This window comes from Acomys russatus, chromosome 24 (assembly GCF_903995435.1).
Source record: "Acomys russatus chromosome 24, mAcoRus1.1, whole genome shotgun sequence".
Classification (NCBI taxonomy): Eukaryota; Metazoa; Chordata; class Mammalia; order Rodentia; family Muridae; genus Acomys; species Acomys russatus.
This window is the reverse complement of record NC_067160.1, coordinates 54,687,326-54,703,020: the sequence shown is the minus strand read 5'-3', so window position 1 is coordinate 54,703,020 and position 15,695 is coordinate 54,687,326. Positions and strand designations below refer to the sequence as shown.

At 49.9% G+C, this 15,695-nt stretch overlaps 1 protein-coding gene across 2 annotated transcripts in view; it reads left to right on the top strand.

Annotated features, from left to right (window-relative positions):
* Positions 1-15,695, top strand: part of Ak8 (adenylate kinase 8) — a 115,337-nt gene that overhangs the window by 16,502 nt on the left and 83,140 nt on the right. The window contains exon 5 of one of the 2 annotated variants that reach the window (XM_051166763.1): positions 327-395. The exons of the other annotated variant lie outside the window; for it this stretch is intronic. Within the exon in view, the coding sequence (XP_051022720.1) occupies positions 327-395 (69 nt within the window). The remainder of the gene's footprint in view (positions 1-326; positions 396-15,695) is intronic. 2 annotated transcript variants of the gene reach the window in all.

The following is a 15,695-nucleotide window of genomic DNA, read 5'->3' as shown; positions in this document are numbered from 1 at the left end:
TAAAGGCCAAAGACACAGTTCCTTTCCATGAGAAACGTCACCACTCCTGGGATCAGGGACACATCCTTGAACAGCTTATGTAATGAAAACTCCCTTATCGGCGCTTGAGCAGCATGAACTGTATGTCATGAGGGTTGGGGAAGCCTGCTGCTTGGAGGTAGGCAAGAAGCTGGGTGGTAGAAAGTCAGAGAGTGTGGTCGGGATGCTGTGGGCATGCCTTCTGTGGGGAAAATGCTCAGGGGCCGGTCAAGGGTGTTACCAGTGTTTGTTCCACTGAGCTCCAGGCTGGGGCTGAGGACCTCACACCGTTGTCTCCTTTCCTTCAGAGAATTCCCAACTCGATACTTATCGGCCTGGTCCAGGAGAGCCTTAATGAGGATGACAGCCTCAGAAGGGTAAGACTGCAGGGCAGTGCGTGGCTGGGCGTGGCTGCCGGGATAAGGGAAAGGGATGTGTCCACCTTTGAGGGTGGCTACCAGAGGCTACAGAGAAGGTGAAGCCAGAGACTAGAAGTCCAGCAATGGTCAGTCTGTGGTCAAGGGCCTTCAGAGCAGCTGTGGGAGGTGACAGCTATGCTGGGGTACCTGGAAGGACAGCTAACCCACCCTGAGAGGTCCTAGGGGAGCAGCTAGCAAAAGGCGATTGCCAAAGTGTGTGGGGGAAGGGACCAACCGGACCAACCTGTGACGCAGAAGTGACGAAGGTCTTTAACTTTTATTTTTTGTTAAGACTTATTTCTTTTTACTTTATGTGTCCGAGTGTTTTGCCTTCGTGTATGTATGTGCACTACATGTGTCGTGTGCCCATGGATGCCAGAAGAGGGCATCAGGTCCCCTGGCACCGGAGTCACAGACAGTGTGGTGAGCAGTATGATTGGATGCTGGGAACCGAACCCTGGTCCTTTGGGAGAGCAGGCAGGGCTCTTAGCCACGGAACCATCGCTTCAGCGTCAGCTTTTGTCCTTTACATCATTTCCCACACCGGTTCAGAAAGTCTGGCCCTGCCGGGCGTGGTGGCGCACGCCTTAAATCCCAGCACTCAGGAGGCAGAGGCAGGCGGATCGCTGTGAGTTCGAGGCCAGCCTGGTCTACAAAGTGAGTCCAGGACAGCCAAGGCTACACAGAGAAACCCTGTCTCAAAAAACAAACAAACAAACACACAAAAAAAACCCAGAAAGTCTGGCCCAGTGTTTGAGTGCCAGCCACAAGCAGACAGACACACAGAGTCACACAAGAGAAGTCAGGGGCACCTTGGGACAGGAGCACATGTTGGATCACAGTAACCAAGGTCGTTGCCTGCCCCACACGGCAGGGAACAGGGCTGTTATGCTAAGGCATGCAAAGGTGGGTCTCAGTGTTCCTGGCATCTTCCTAAAACCTATTCACGTGTCTGACATGGCTTGAGATGCAAGTCCAGCCGCAGCAGCTGCACACCACTGCCTGTCTGAATGACCCGAGGCATCCATCCTGGGGTGACTTGGCGCCAGGACAGCCGTTACAGGCAAGATGGCCAGACGCATATCAGGTTGGTCCCCATGCACCGCGCTCTTTCTCCTCTCCATCCCATGCTCTAGTGACATGTGTGTTGTCACACGGGTCCCCAGGTTCGGCTCTGTTTATCAGATGGGCGACTGTATAGTGAACTTCACCAGGCTCCTTCATTCTTCCTGTTCCACCTTCCCTCCGCCACCTCTGAGCCCGTCCAGTGAGATTTTTGTTTGAGTTATTGTTTTGCTCGGTCTCCAAAGCCTCCTGTTTCTTTGCCAAGACACTGTGCTGCTCGGTGAGGACGGCGGGGCCATGCCACCCCTTGCTGCCTCTGTCCCACCCAGGGGGCCCTGGGTGAGGTCAAAGCCTTCATTTCTCAGCGCAGTCCTTGCAATACTGTTGGGGGAGGCATGGTGGCCGGCGCGGGAGGTGGGTCAGTCACGTTGTGTCCACGGACAGGAAGTGGAGAGAGATGAACGCTGGTGCTCAGCTCGCGCTCTCCTCATTCAGTCTGGGACTCCAGCACATGGAGCAACGCCACCCATGTTCAGGGCGGGTCTTCTCTGCTCAGGTCATCCTCTAGAAATGCCTCCCTGGACACCCAGGGATGTGACTTCATGGGAGTTCTAAAGCCAGAGAGGCTGGCGATGATGCAGGTTAATCATCATCTGCCGAAAAACCATGAGCGAAATAAAGCTCATGCTAAACAAGCCTTAGGAGTTCTACAGTAGCAAAAACTAACTCCGAGCCTGCCTTCCTGGGTCACTTCCTGCTCTGGAGCTGCCTTCCTAATGTCCTTCCCTGGTCACTTCCTGTTCTGGGGCTGCCTTCCTAAACCTCTTCCCTGGTCACTTCCTGTTTTGGGAGCTGCTTTCCTAAGCCCCTTCCTTGGTCACTTCCTGTTCTGGGGCTGCCTTTCTAAGCCCCTTCCCTGGTCACTTCCTGTTCTGGGAGCTGCTTTCCTAAGCTCCTTCCCTGGTCGCTTCCTGTGGTACTCCTCAGGATTTCAATTCTGGGACTTTGACTCAAGTCTCCTATAAACCACCTCCATACCAGGCCCAGGAGAACAGTGAGAGGGGGGCGGGGTGAGCAGGACATTTGCTCGAGTGTCTTGGGACCCTGTTCCCAAGCAGATGCCCATAGTCAGGCCTCTTCTGACAAGCTTTGCAGTGATGAGGTTGTTTGGGCTTGCTGGCTCTGTGTGTGGCAACTACTCAGCTCTGACGTAATGCACAGGCAGCTAAACCCAGGTGCCGTGGAAGGGCAGGCCTGCAACCCAATAAAACTTGACCAGAACATCCAAGATTGGCCAGATGCATTGGCTGGCCTATGTTTTAGGAGTCACCCTGGAGGGGCCTGGCAGTCATGGTGGGAAGGACCTGCCTTTGGGAGTGCCTTGTGGGTCTTCCCTCCTTTCCTCAGCCATAACTGTAGGGGAGCACAGAGATGCAGGGGAGGCAAAGAGATGAAGAAAGAGGGTAAAGAGAAGCTCGCCCTGCTGTCACAAAACTGGGAACACACTGGCTGGCACGGAAACCAAGGCACCTGGAGCCAGCTGAGCAGCTCTGAGAGAGACAGTCCTCTCGAGGCACAGAATAGACAGAGCAGCAGTGATCCATGCAAATGTGTTTTCTCAGGCTACTGACACCCCGTGGCCATATTTCTGTGTGGAAGCTTAGCCTGCAAAGCAGAGCAACAAATGGCTTCAGGCTGAGTTACAGAATGGTCTTGTGTGTGTCCTGACAGCAAGATGCACTGACATGAACTCCGCTGCCCTCCGATTTCACACAGCAGAAACGCAACATGAAGGGCTAGAGAGGGAGCTAAGCAGTTAAGAATATTTAAGCAGGGCTGGAGAGATGGCTCAGAGGTTAAGAGTACTGCCTGCTCTTCTAAAGGTCCTGAGTTCAATACCCAGCAACCACATGATGGCTCACAACCATCTGTAATGAGATCTGGTGCCCTCTTCTGGCATGCAGATACACTGTGTACATAATAAATAAATACATCTTTTTTAAAAATGCTTGAGCAGTTGGACCTGGTGGCACACACTTTTAATCCCAGCACTAGGGGAAGCAGAGGCAGGCAGATTTCTATGAGTTTGAGGCCAGCCTGGTCTACAAAGCTAGTCCAGGACAGCCAAGGCTACACAGAGAAACCCTGTCTCAAAACAAAACGAAATAACAACAACGACGACAATGACAACAACAAAAGCTTGCAGCTCTTGCAGAGGACCAGAATTTGGTTCCCAGCAACCAATCGGGTGGCTTACAGCTGCCCATAATTCCAGCTCCAAGGATCCAGTCCCTTCTTCTGGCGTGTATGGGTATCTGCGTACATAGCTGCAGACATATACATATACATGTAAATAAACAAATCTTTAAAAGGGAAACATGAAAGAGACACAGACCCAGCTGGTCGGAGCCGCCAGGTCTCTGCTAAGCATTGCCGGTCTTCTGTAATTTCAGCTGGACACCTGAAGCTGGCCATCCAGGGTACAGAAGAGTCGCACAGCTCAGCCTGGCTTCGCATCCCTGATGCTCGTGCCCACGTGTCCCTAGTGCTAGGGTTACAGACATGACCCCCGACAACTGGTCCCTGCGGTGTGGGGAATGGAGCCCAGAGCTTTGCATATGGTGGGCGCTCACTCTTCCAACTGAGCTGTATCCAAAGCCCCAACAAAGTCCAATGTCTAGTAAACTATCCAGAGCCTATTATAAGCTTGATCCACGCTGCCTCTTTTTGTAGTACGCCTCAAGTGTGTGACCCCAGTTCAGGGTCCGGCTTTCAGAGGCCTTGCCAAGAGCTCCCACTGTCATCAGAATGGTGACATCGTGTTGCTATTGATCCTGTTTATATCATAATCTCTGCTCTGGCTATATCCTATTCCATGCGATTGCGTTGTGTTGCGATTGATACTGTTGACCACACAGAAACTTGGAATACTTACCGTCATGGTGACTAATGATGGGAACAGCTTTTTCTGCTTCGTCTCACTGCAGGCACATCTGTACTAGTTAGAAAGCCTATGACCTGTTGGTAGCCGCTCTGTTCAGTTCTATGGCATGCATGGACAGGCCGAGTGCTCCATCCAGCACCTCATGCAGGGATGTGTGTGTGTGTGTGTGTGTGTGTGTGTGTGTGTGTGTGTGTGTGTGTGTATAGGCCTGAGTTTGACATCAGTGTCTTCCATGGTTGCTCTCCACTTTCCTTTACTGAGGAGGGGCCTCCTGTCTAGATGCTTGGAGGCTCCGTCAGTGTTCTGTCCTTCGTGCCTCCCATTTCCCCACCTGGACAACAGTGGGGTTGGGCTGGAGGACGGAGGCGCACCTCTCTGACCTACTTGTCTGTTGTGTCCCCAGTCATTGTTACGTGCAGGGGAAGGAAGCGCCTCCTTCAGTTTGTTTTAAGATTTCTTTTAACCTTCAAGGGGCATCGCGAGCCGTTTTCATCTCTTCCCGACGGAGACAGATTTCCAGGGCGAGGAGAGGCTTCTAATTATGAGCTTTGGTTGTTCAAAAGCACAACAAACCCTCACCCAAAACAAGCAAGCTCTCTTGCTTTTCGGGAGAAAAATGACACATATGCATATTCATTTATATGGTAATTATTATTATTTAGCTACACAGGGACTAGAATTGGTAATTTAGACCACAAAAAGATTGCAGGGAACAGTGTTCAGGGAAACGCAGCCCATCAGGAGCCTGCAGTCAGTGCCCTGTTTCTTTTCTTTCCCCTGCTTTTTTCTCCTTTTGCAATCTCTTTGAAGAATTTTATTTGAAGTGACCATCAAATGCATTAGACAGAAAGAAATTAACAGTTCACTTCAGAACTACGAAAAGGTGGCAGCTCAGTCTGCCAGAGATGTATGAGGTACTGCTTAGGGACAGTCGTGTCCCTCAGGTCAGAGGTGTCCACACCCGTTCTCGTGGACAAAGGAGAGCTAAGAAGGAAGGTGAGAGCACTGGGCTTGCGTGTGAGAGGGATGAGAACCAGAGACGCTCTGTGGTGCCCTGGCCGGCGGCGTGTGCATGCTCTGTTCGACACTCCCTTTCCTGGTCCAACTTCCTGCCAAGTTCCTGGGTTCCTTCCAATGGCTTCCTTCCTGTGGCTTCTCAGCCCCAACCATGCAGGAGGCTCTGGGTTCAATTCCCAGCACTGCATTAAAAAATGTGGTGTGGCAGAAAGACAAGCCAGTAGGGGTCAGGTTTAGGGGGTGGAGAGGGAAGGGGGCACAGTATATCCATTTGTATAGTTCAGAACTCGAGAGATACCAGACACCCTTCTCCTGACCACCCCCACCCCCACCTGGTTTCTTCTCTCAAGACAGGTGTGGGGAAACCTGCCTTGGAAGCTCATCATTCATACACAGAGGCTGTTTATTTAAAACAAATCTATGAATCTGGGCATGGCGCATGCCTGTAACCCCAGCACTGGTGGGTCAGAGACAGGTCCCTGGTGCTCACTAGCCCTCGAGTCCAGCAGAATCAGCCTCCACATGCACACATACACCTGTGCACTTAGACTTTTCCAGGCCGTGTCCTTAGCGTCCCTCTGCAGGCCTGCCTGCATTCAGCTTCATACCCCCCGCCCCCGGATACTCAGGCTTTTTAGTCCTCCTCTGGACTGACCCCTCCCCACTCAGGGCCTTCAATCCCCGTGGCACATAGACTCTGAGGTGCCTGCCCTTGGTTTTCTAGCTTCCTGGTGCCCATGTCTTGTGTAGTCTCCTCCTCTGGGAGCAGGTAATATAGACTGGGGAGGGGGGGCGCTTCTCCTTGTTGGCACCAGAGAGAGAGAGAGGAGAGAGAGAGAGCGCGCTACTAGGTCGGAGGACCCCAATGGTGGCCTCCAGGCACAGCAGGCTGTAACCATACGCCATTGGCAGGAATGGGAGCCCTCAGTCACACAGCAGAAACAAACGGATGCTACCTCAGTCCGAACGAGACAAGAAAGGAGTTAGTTCTTCCTCACTTGAGCCTTCAGATGAGCACACACTTCAGTGTGTGAAGGCCTCTGTTTTCACACGAGTGACACAATGCCTTCCTTGTGACTTGCATTGGTCAATAGGCCCTGTCGGAGGAGAGACAGGCATCCTTACATGAAGTCATCTCCTCACCTCCACGTCTTTCCCAGCCTTTGACTGTCCTCCTGGATCTGGGTCTGGCAGCAGAGCGGGGCCAGGCACATGAGTGCGGAGCCACAGTGACAGCAGCTGACCTGTTGTGGTGGCCTGAAAAACACCCTCGGTTCTGGCCCACTGGCCCTCAGACAGCCAGCAAGGCCCCACGGCTGTCCAAACTTCAGTTCTTTTCCAATTATTTGTGTGTATGTGTGTACATGTGTTTGTGCATGCATGCCTGTGTGTGCACATGGTGTGGAGGCCAGAGGTCTCCCTCAGATGTCTTCCTCGGTCACTCACCACTTTATTATTATCATTATCATTATCATTATCATGATTATTATTTTAGGTGTGTGTATGCACACACTGGTGCCAGTGGACTCCAGAGGAGGACTTTAGGCCCTGGAGCTGGAGTTGTAGACAGCCGTGAAGCACCGGATGTGGTGCTGGGAAGCAATCTCAAGTCCCCTGGAAGAGCAGCAGGTGCCTAACCGCCGAGCCATCTTTCCACCTCCTGAGACAGGGTCGTTCACCTTTACACACACTTTGCCTGCCCCTGCCTTCCTGGCACTGGCGTTAGAAGTGTTTGCTAACACACTTGGCTTTTCCGTGTGGGTTCTGGGATCCAACCAAGTCTTCATGCTTGCATGGCAGGTGGTCCATCGGTAGAGCCGCCTCGCCAGCGCCAGTTTCCATTTTTGGGGCGGGGAGTGTTTCGAGGCAGAGTTTCTCTGTGAAGCCTTGGCTGTCCTGGACTCACTTTGTAGACCAGGCTGGCCTTGAACTCACAGAGATCCATGTGCCTCTGCCTCCCCGAGTGCTGGGATTAAAGGTGTGCACCATACCCGGCCAGTTTCCATTTTTGTAAGAGGTTTTAGGTAGATAATTTCCCCCCCCCAAAAAAAACCCCAAACTCCCTCTCTCTCTCTCTCTCTGTCTGTCTGTCTCTCTCTGTCTGTCTCTCTCTCTATATATATATACACACACATATAAAATGTATATATATTATATATGTAAATAATACACATATATATTTATAACACACACATATATATACATATATATATATATATATATATACAGACAGACAGGCAGACAGAGAGAGAGAGAGAGAGAGAGAGAGAGAGAGAGAGAGAGAGAGAGAGAGAGAGAGAGAAAGGAAAGTCAGTGTCTTAGGGTTTTATTGCTGTGAAAGAGACACCATGACCATGGCAACTCTCATAAAGGAACATATTTAATTGAGGCTGACTTACAGTGTCAGAGGGTTAGTTCTTTACCGTCGTGGTGGTGTGCAGGTAGACATGGTGCCAGAGGTGTGAGTTCTGCATCGTGATCCGCAGGCTGCAAGGAGAGACTGTATCACTGGACGTAGCTTGAGCATATGAGATCTCAAAGCCCACCCCCGCAGTGACACACTTCCTCTAACAAGGCCACACCTCCTAAAAGCGCCACACCCTATGGGCTAGCATATATCAAGGTCACAGACAATCTGGGCCGCTCATAGAAAGGACGGTTCCTGAGCCGTGGAGTGGTGGCGCACGCCTTTAATCCCAACACTTGAGAGGCACAGGCAGGTGGATCCCTGTGAGTTCGAGGCCAGCCTGGTCTACAGTGCACGTCTAGGACAGTCAAGGCTACACAGAGAGACCCTGCCTCGAAAAACAAAACCAACAAACAAAAGCAAACAGACAAACAAACAAAAAGAACGGTTCATGTTTCTCAAAGTTATGATGGCCATGGCAAAACTAGTCAAGTCCATCCATCTTTACCCCTGAGCCATCTCACTGGGCCTCCTTTCTCTTACATGCTGGGGACAGCCTAGCATTTCATTTAGAGAAGAAGGGGGGGGGGCAGTGTTGGGTTTCCAAAGCCTCTTAGACTTGCCTTGGTGACTTAGACTTTGGACCAAGGGAATGTGATTGCAGTCCAAGTCTCCAGCCTCTATTGGCCTCCTGGGACCCCTGGAAGATCCAGCCAGGAGCTCCCAGATGGCTCCAATGGAGCTTTCTCTAGTGTCCTCGGTTGGGCTGAGAAGATGATGAGGGGAAGTTCTGGGGGAACCCCCAGGGAGCACTCATACCCTGACTTCCCTTTGAGGAGCCAGGGAGGGAAGGAAGCACATCACAGACATCACAGAGGCAGCGGCCCAGAGGGCAGCCAGGCTTCCCACAGGCCTCGCTAATTGTGCTTTGATAAGTCAGGAGAGCAGGAAAGGCCAGTGTTGTGCACGATGCAGGCCGAGCCTTGCCTTGCTGCGGCAGGCTGTGCTCTGCTGCGCCTCTCCAACTTCCCTGGGCTGCCGGGCCTCTCTGCTTCCCTTTCTTGCAGCTGTGACATCTGCTCGGTGCCTGTCCCTCCTGTGATACCATGCCCCTTGCAGCTGTGCAGACCCCCAGCTCTGTGCGGAGTGCCCTGAGCATACGGCCTTTTTGATGTGTGATAAAACAGAGCCAAGCCACAGGGGTACGGTGAGCTAAGGCATTGGAATATCAATTAACCTGCTCGGAACAAAGCTGGGGCTCCAGTGTGGAGCAGACAACTCACAGAAGTGTCAGGAAGATGGATAATGTATCTAATTAGGGGTTGCCTGATACCTCCTCCCCAGGCCACTTCTGGCCACCGGACCTGCGAACCTAACAGAGCTCAGTGGTGGCGATTGTCTCAGTGTCCCTGGCATGGCCGTCATCCGCTGGTCTTTCCTGATTAACTGCTTCTTGCTTTGCTGAATGTGTTCTCGGCTCTGATTGCTGTTCCCCCTGGAAAGTTGCACTCCATCCTACAGCCGTGCAGGGAGCCTCTGCGAGCACGTGTGCTCTGAGGAGGAAGGCTTTCTGAGTGCTGAACCTCGGGACGCTCACACGGAAGCCTTTATCCAGCCTCTGTCCCTCCAAGGGTAACTGATGTTAAACCCACATGGATAGCAGAGGGCCGGGGTGTCATGGCTACCTGCCCTGTGTGGCAAGAAGCTGGGGGTGTCAAGCCTCAGGAGCCTCCTTTCTCATTTATCGTCCAAGTCAGAGCACACCCGAAGACCCCCTTCCTCTTCCTCAAGTCTCCAGCCCACACAGGATGCTACCACAAGGCCCAGAGTCAAGGAGGTGTCTGTTGTTTTACTGCCTTTTTCAGGTCATTGGGAACCCAGTTTCTGCTTGTGCAAAGTGGGCAAGCGCTGTTCCTGTGAATTGCTGTAAGAGCTTTGGACCGTGTGCTGAAATCCGCAGTGAACTCTTGCGCAGTTGAGGCGATATTAAAATCAGGTCTTTCTGGGAGGGCTTGCCTCTTCCGCCTTCCAGAAGTCATTGAAACCTGCAATCCCAGAACTTGAAGGTTGAGTTGAGGCAGGAGGATTGCTACAGCAGGGATGAGACCAGCCTAGTCTACATACCAAGACCTCGGCTTTAAAGCAAAGAAAGACTGGGTGCCACATGCCTTTAATCCCAGCACCCAGGAGGCAGAGGCAGATGGCTCTCTGAGTTCGAGGCCAGCTTGGTTTATAGAACACGTTCCAGGACAGCCAGGGCTATGCAGAGAAACCCTGGGTCAGAAAACCAAAATCCAAACCAAACAAACAAAAGGGAGGCTCAAAACTGACCAGCTCTTGTACTAGAGGATGATTTCCACTGCCCAACCCCCCATCATAGGGAAATGTGCGTGCGTGAGAGAGAGAGAGAGAGAGAGAGAGAGAGAGAGAGGAGAGAGAGAGAGAGAGAGAGAGAGAGAGAGAGAGAGAGAGGGGAGGAGAGGCGAGAGAGAGAGATGAGAGAGGGAGAGAGAGAGGAGGAGAGGAGAGAGGAGGAGAGGAGAGAGAGAGAGAGAGAGAGAGGAGGGAGAAGAGAGAGAGAGAGAGAGAGAGAGAGAGAGAGAGAGAGAGAGAGAGAATTTAGCTGATGTTCCTGAGGAGGGCGGGCACCTGTCCCCTCTTCCAGATCTAAAAGGGAGAGAGCGGGCTGCAGCTGTGCCTCAGTCCCTGTGGTCCCTCACAACTGTAGGAGTCCCTCCCCCTGCACATAACAAGGTCAGTTGCCCTATAACAAGGACTTGAGGGATCCAAAGGCTGTTAATTTTTTTCTCTCTCCTTTGCTTCATTAGTTCTGAAACCAAGGCTCTGTGGCAGTATTTCCCTATATAAAGAATTAATGAAAGCTTGCCTGGTTTTTCCAATGTGCTTTAGCTGTAAATTTGTTTAGCTTCTTATAAAACCATCCATGGAGGCTGTTGGCACCTAAATATTTCACTAGTGAAGAAATGGGGGCATGCTAGTGTGTGTATGTGCATGTGTGTACGCATGTGTGGATGTGCATGCGTGTGCGTGTGTGTGTGTGTGTGTGTGTGTGTGTGTGTGTGTGTAGGCCAGAGGTCAATATCTGATGTCATCGTCTATTTCTCTCCACCTTGTTTGGTTAGTTGGTTGGTTTTGAGACAAGGTCTCTCTGTGTAGTATTGGCTATCCTGTATTCACTCTATAGACTTAGGCTGGTCTCAAACTCAGAGATCAGCCTGCCTCTGCCTCTGCCTCCCCAGTGCTGGGATTAAAGGTATGCACCTGCCCAGCTCCACCTTATTTTTTGAGGCGGTCTTTCACTGAACCTAGAGCTTGCCATTTTAGTTAGGCTGGCTAACCAGCAAGCCCCTGAGATTTTCTTGTCTCTAGTTTATCAGAATTGGGGTTTTAGGCATACACTACCACATCTGACTATTTATTTTTAACTTTATTTTATATGCATTGGTTTGAGGGGGTTCAGATCCCCTAGAACTGGAGTTACAGACAGTTGTGAGCTGCCATGTGGGTGCTGGGAATTGAACCCAGATCTTCTGGAAGAGTCGCCAGTGCTCTTAATCACTGAGCCATCTCTCCAGCTCCACATCTGACTTTTTTTTTTTTTTAATGAAACCTCAGGGACAAGGTTTATTTTTATTTATTTATTTTTAAAGATTTATTTATTATGTATACAGATCTCATTATAGATGGTTGTGAGCCAACATATGGTTGCTGGGATTTGAACTCATGACCTTTGGAAGAGCAGTCAGTGCTCCTAACCTCTGAGCCATCTCTCCAGCCCCCACATCTGACTTTTTAAATGTGTATCCTGAGGAATTCAAACTTGGCCCCCATGTTTGGGCAGCAAATTTTTGATTCTAAAGAAAGATGACCATTTTCCAGGACTTGCTCTCCATGTTGTAAGTCAGGATGTGGGGTGTAGGCTCACCCCCTCTGTCCATCCTCTGACCACAGAGACACTGGATCCTCAGGATACCTGGGAGGAGGGTCTCTGACAAGAAGAGGCCGTCTTTTGCCTCCCTCTACTGTGAAGTGGACTTGAAGCCATTTGCTTGCTTACTTTCACTCTTACAAAGTTCAAATCTAAAGGTATAGATCTTGCCTGTGTGTGTGTGTGTGTGTGTGTGTGTGTGTGTGTGTGTGTGTTCTAACTCTAGACGCTCTGGACTTGAAGGGACTCAAGAAATTGTTAAATGCAAAGATTGCTGAGGGACATAAAACAAACAGAAAGATGAGTCATTGACTTCTCTGCCACAGAACATCAGCTGCTCATGAATTAATCTACGCCAGCAGTGCCATCCCAAAGTCCTCAGAGCTTCTGTCTTGAAACTCAACCAAAAATGTTTAGATGCTCACTTGAAAGAATACGTTTTTGAGAAAAAAAAAAAAAAAAAAAAAGAGGAAACGTGTTCTATTAAATATAGAACAATGAATTATAAAATTGTGAGAATGACAGGCAGGAAGAGGTGACAGCCATCACAGCTTGAGAAGAGAAGCACCTGGTGGGGGAGGGGCTGCTCTGAGCCAAGGTTGGGATGCCTGGGAGCCTTGAGGCAGCAAAGTAGATCTTAGCCTCATGGTCACAAAAGAAAACCTGCGTCTATTAAATATGAAGTGTAAAATCGTGAGAAAGCGTGGTTTAAGTGCAAGTGGATATTTACCTCCTTTCATGGTAGGAAAGGCCTTTTTATATATCCACAGACACCATAGTCCAAAACAGGGATGCTGGCACCCATGTAACAAAAATAAATCAGTGTGTGACAAACAACACTGCACACCCTTGGCGGGCACGGCAAACCTTGGAAAGTGTGGCAACAGTCTGCCTCAAATGGCTGCCATTGTGTTTGCCAATGTGCGTTTGCTTCTTTTTTTTTTTAATTTATTCATATTACATCTAAATTGTTATCCCATCCTTTGTATCCTCCCATTCCTCCCTCTCTCCTGTGTTCACCCTACTCCATTCCCCTATGACTGTGACTGAGGGGGACCTCCTCCCCCTGTATATGCTCATAGGGTATCAAGTCTGTTTTTGGTAGCCTGCTATCCTTCCTCTGAGTGCCACCAGGCCTCCCCTTCAGGAGGATGTGGTCAAATGTGGGGCACCAGAGTTCGTGTGAAAGTCAGACCCCACTCTCCACTCAACTGTGATGTGGAGCCAGCATTTGCTTCTTGATATGCAAATTAGAGCGGTCTGAGGATGTGTTCTGTTCTGCTGGACAAGTTCTCTCCCAGGGTAGTGTCCAGCATTGGTAACTGCCGGGGGTGGGGTGGGGAGACAGGAGCTCTGCCCCACAAGTATAAACTGTGCTGTGATGAGAGCTAGCCAGGCAGTTAAGAGTGCTGCAGCTCTTTGGAAGACCTGAGTTCAGTTCCTGGCACTGACATCAGGTGGTTCACCACTGCCTGTAACTCCAGCCCAAGGGAATCTGATGTCTCTTTCTGGCCTCTGAGGGCATCCACACACACATGGCACACTGAGACACACAGACACAAAAAACAAAATCACAATCTTTTTTTTTTTTAAAGATTTATTTATTTATTATTATGTATACAGTGCTCTGCTTGCATGTACTCCTGCAAGCCAGAAGAGGGCACCATATCACATTACCGATGGTTATGAGCCACCATGTGGTTGCTGGGAATTGAACTCAGGAGCTTTGGAAGAGCCGTCTCTCCAGCCCTAAAACCACAATCTTTAAAGCAAATATAGGCTGGGTGTGGTGGCGCACGCCTTTAATCCTAGCACTCGGGAGACAGAGGCAGGCAGATCACTGTGAGTTCGAGGACAGCCTGGTCTACAAAGCAGGTCTAGGATGGCTAAGGCTACACAGAGAAACCCTGTCTCAAAAATCCAAAAAACCAAAAAAATAAATAAATAAAGCAAATATATATACATACATATATATGTACACACACACACCCACACACCCCTCTGGAGTGCTGAAATTAAAGGTGTGACCCACCATGCCTGGCCCAGGAAAATACCACTTTTAATTTGGATTATTAGAGACAAGATGATAACACCTTTAGTCCAATTTTTTGAAGTGGAAAATTCAGTCTTTAATCTGGGTCAGTCCTTGTGCTGGCAGCCTAGATAAAGGACATGGGAGACGGAAGCTAGCTCTCTCTGCCTGCTTGCTCTCACTCTTTCTCCCTAGCCAGTCCATTCCTTCACTGGCATTGGGCCACTTCTTTGGGATTCCAGCGTATACTGAAGAGCAGCTGAGACATCCAGCTTTGTGGACCGAGCCACTACTGGATTCTTGGAGTTTTCGTTTATAGCCAGCCATTGTTGGACTAATTGAACCACAAGGCCGTGCCACTCTAACAAATATCACACACACACACACACACACACACACACACACACACACACACACACACACACTGTTTATTAGAATAATTCACAGCAAATTCAGTGCCTATGAACGAAAAGTTCAAGAATTCAGGAGTTGCTAAGTCCGCAAGGCTGGGTGTCTCAGCTGGTCTTCAGTAGATGTCAGGATTCTGGAGGAGGAGGAGGAGGAGAAAAGGAAGAATAATGAGAGAAAGGGAGGAAGGAAAGAAAGAAGGAAAAGAAAAAAGAAAGAAGAGAGGGTGTCTCTAATGTCAGTGATGGAATGAACTTGCTAGCAAGGTCAAGAGCAAACAGGAAGAGGGGGGAAGAGAGGAGGTGGGGGGGGTGAGGGGGGAGGGAGAGAGAGGAGATTCCTTCTTTCGTAGGCTTCCAGCAGAAGGTGTGGTCCAGATTAAGGTGTGTCTTCCCAACTCAAAGATCAGGATTATAAATCTCAGCCGAACTCCCTCCCAGGTGTGCCCTCCACTTTCTGATTCTAGTTAATTCCAGATGTAAGTTGTTGACGAAGACTAGCCATCGCAGATGGTGAAAATTGTTTACAGATTTATGAAGCTGTGGGTGAAGCTAGCACCATGGCTCAGCCACTTAGGAGGTGTGATATAAACCTTCAGAAACAGAGGCAGGAAGGCTCAGCATGAAACCATGCGGATGGTAGCAGTGGCAGCTGGAGGGAGCCAGGACAGCAGATGCCCGCTATGTTTGTGTTCTTGAGCACTGGTTCTGTGCTCTGAAGATAAGCGAGCAGCTGCCAATGTGATAAGTTGTCAGGCAGGCTTCTTTTGTTTCCATTTCCAGCCCTCTTTAGGCCTTCTAAAATCGAATCTAAAATAGGGAGGGGCCGCTCAGTGGGTTAAGGTGCTTGCAATCAACACTGATGACCTGAGTTCAATCCCCAGGATCCACATGGTAGAAGGAGAGAACTAACTCTTGAAAATTGTCTTCTGGCCAGGCAGTGGTGGCACACTCCATTAATCCCAGCACTCGGGAGGCAGAGGCAGGCGGATCTCTGTGAGTTCGAGGCCAGCCTGGTCTACAAAGCAAGTCCAGGATAGCCAAGGCTACACAGAGAAACCCTGTCTCGAAAAACCAAAACAAAACAAACAAACAAACAAAAAAAACAAAAACAAAAAAAAGAAGAAGAAGAAGGAGGAGGAGGAGGAGAGAAAGAGAGAGAGAGAAAAGAAAGAAAATTGTCTTTTGACCTCCACATGTGTGTGCTAGGCAAGTGCACATCTATCCACTAATGCACACTCTCACACAGCACGCACTCATACATACCTACCCACCCACCCATGTATGCATGCACAAAATAAATGTATATTTAAAAAAATATAGGGGGGCTGGAGAGATGGCTCAGTGGTTAAGAGCACTGTCTGGTCTTGCAGAGATCCTGAGTTCAATTCCCAGCAAGCATAGGGTGGCTCACAACCATCTATAATGAGATCTGGT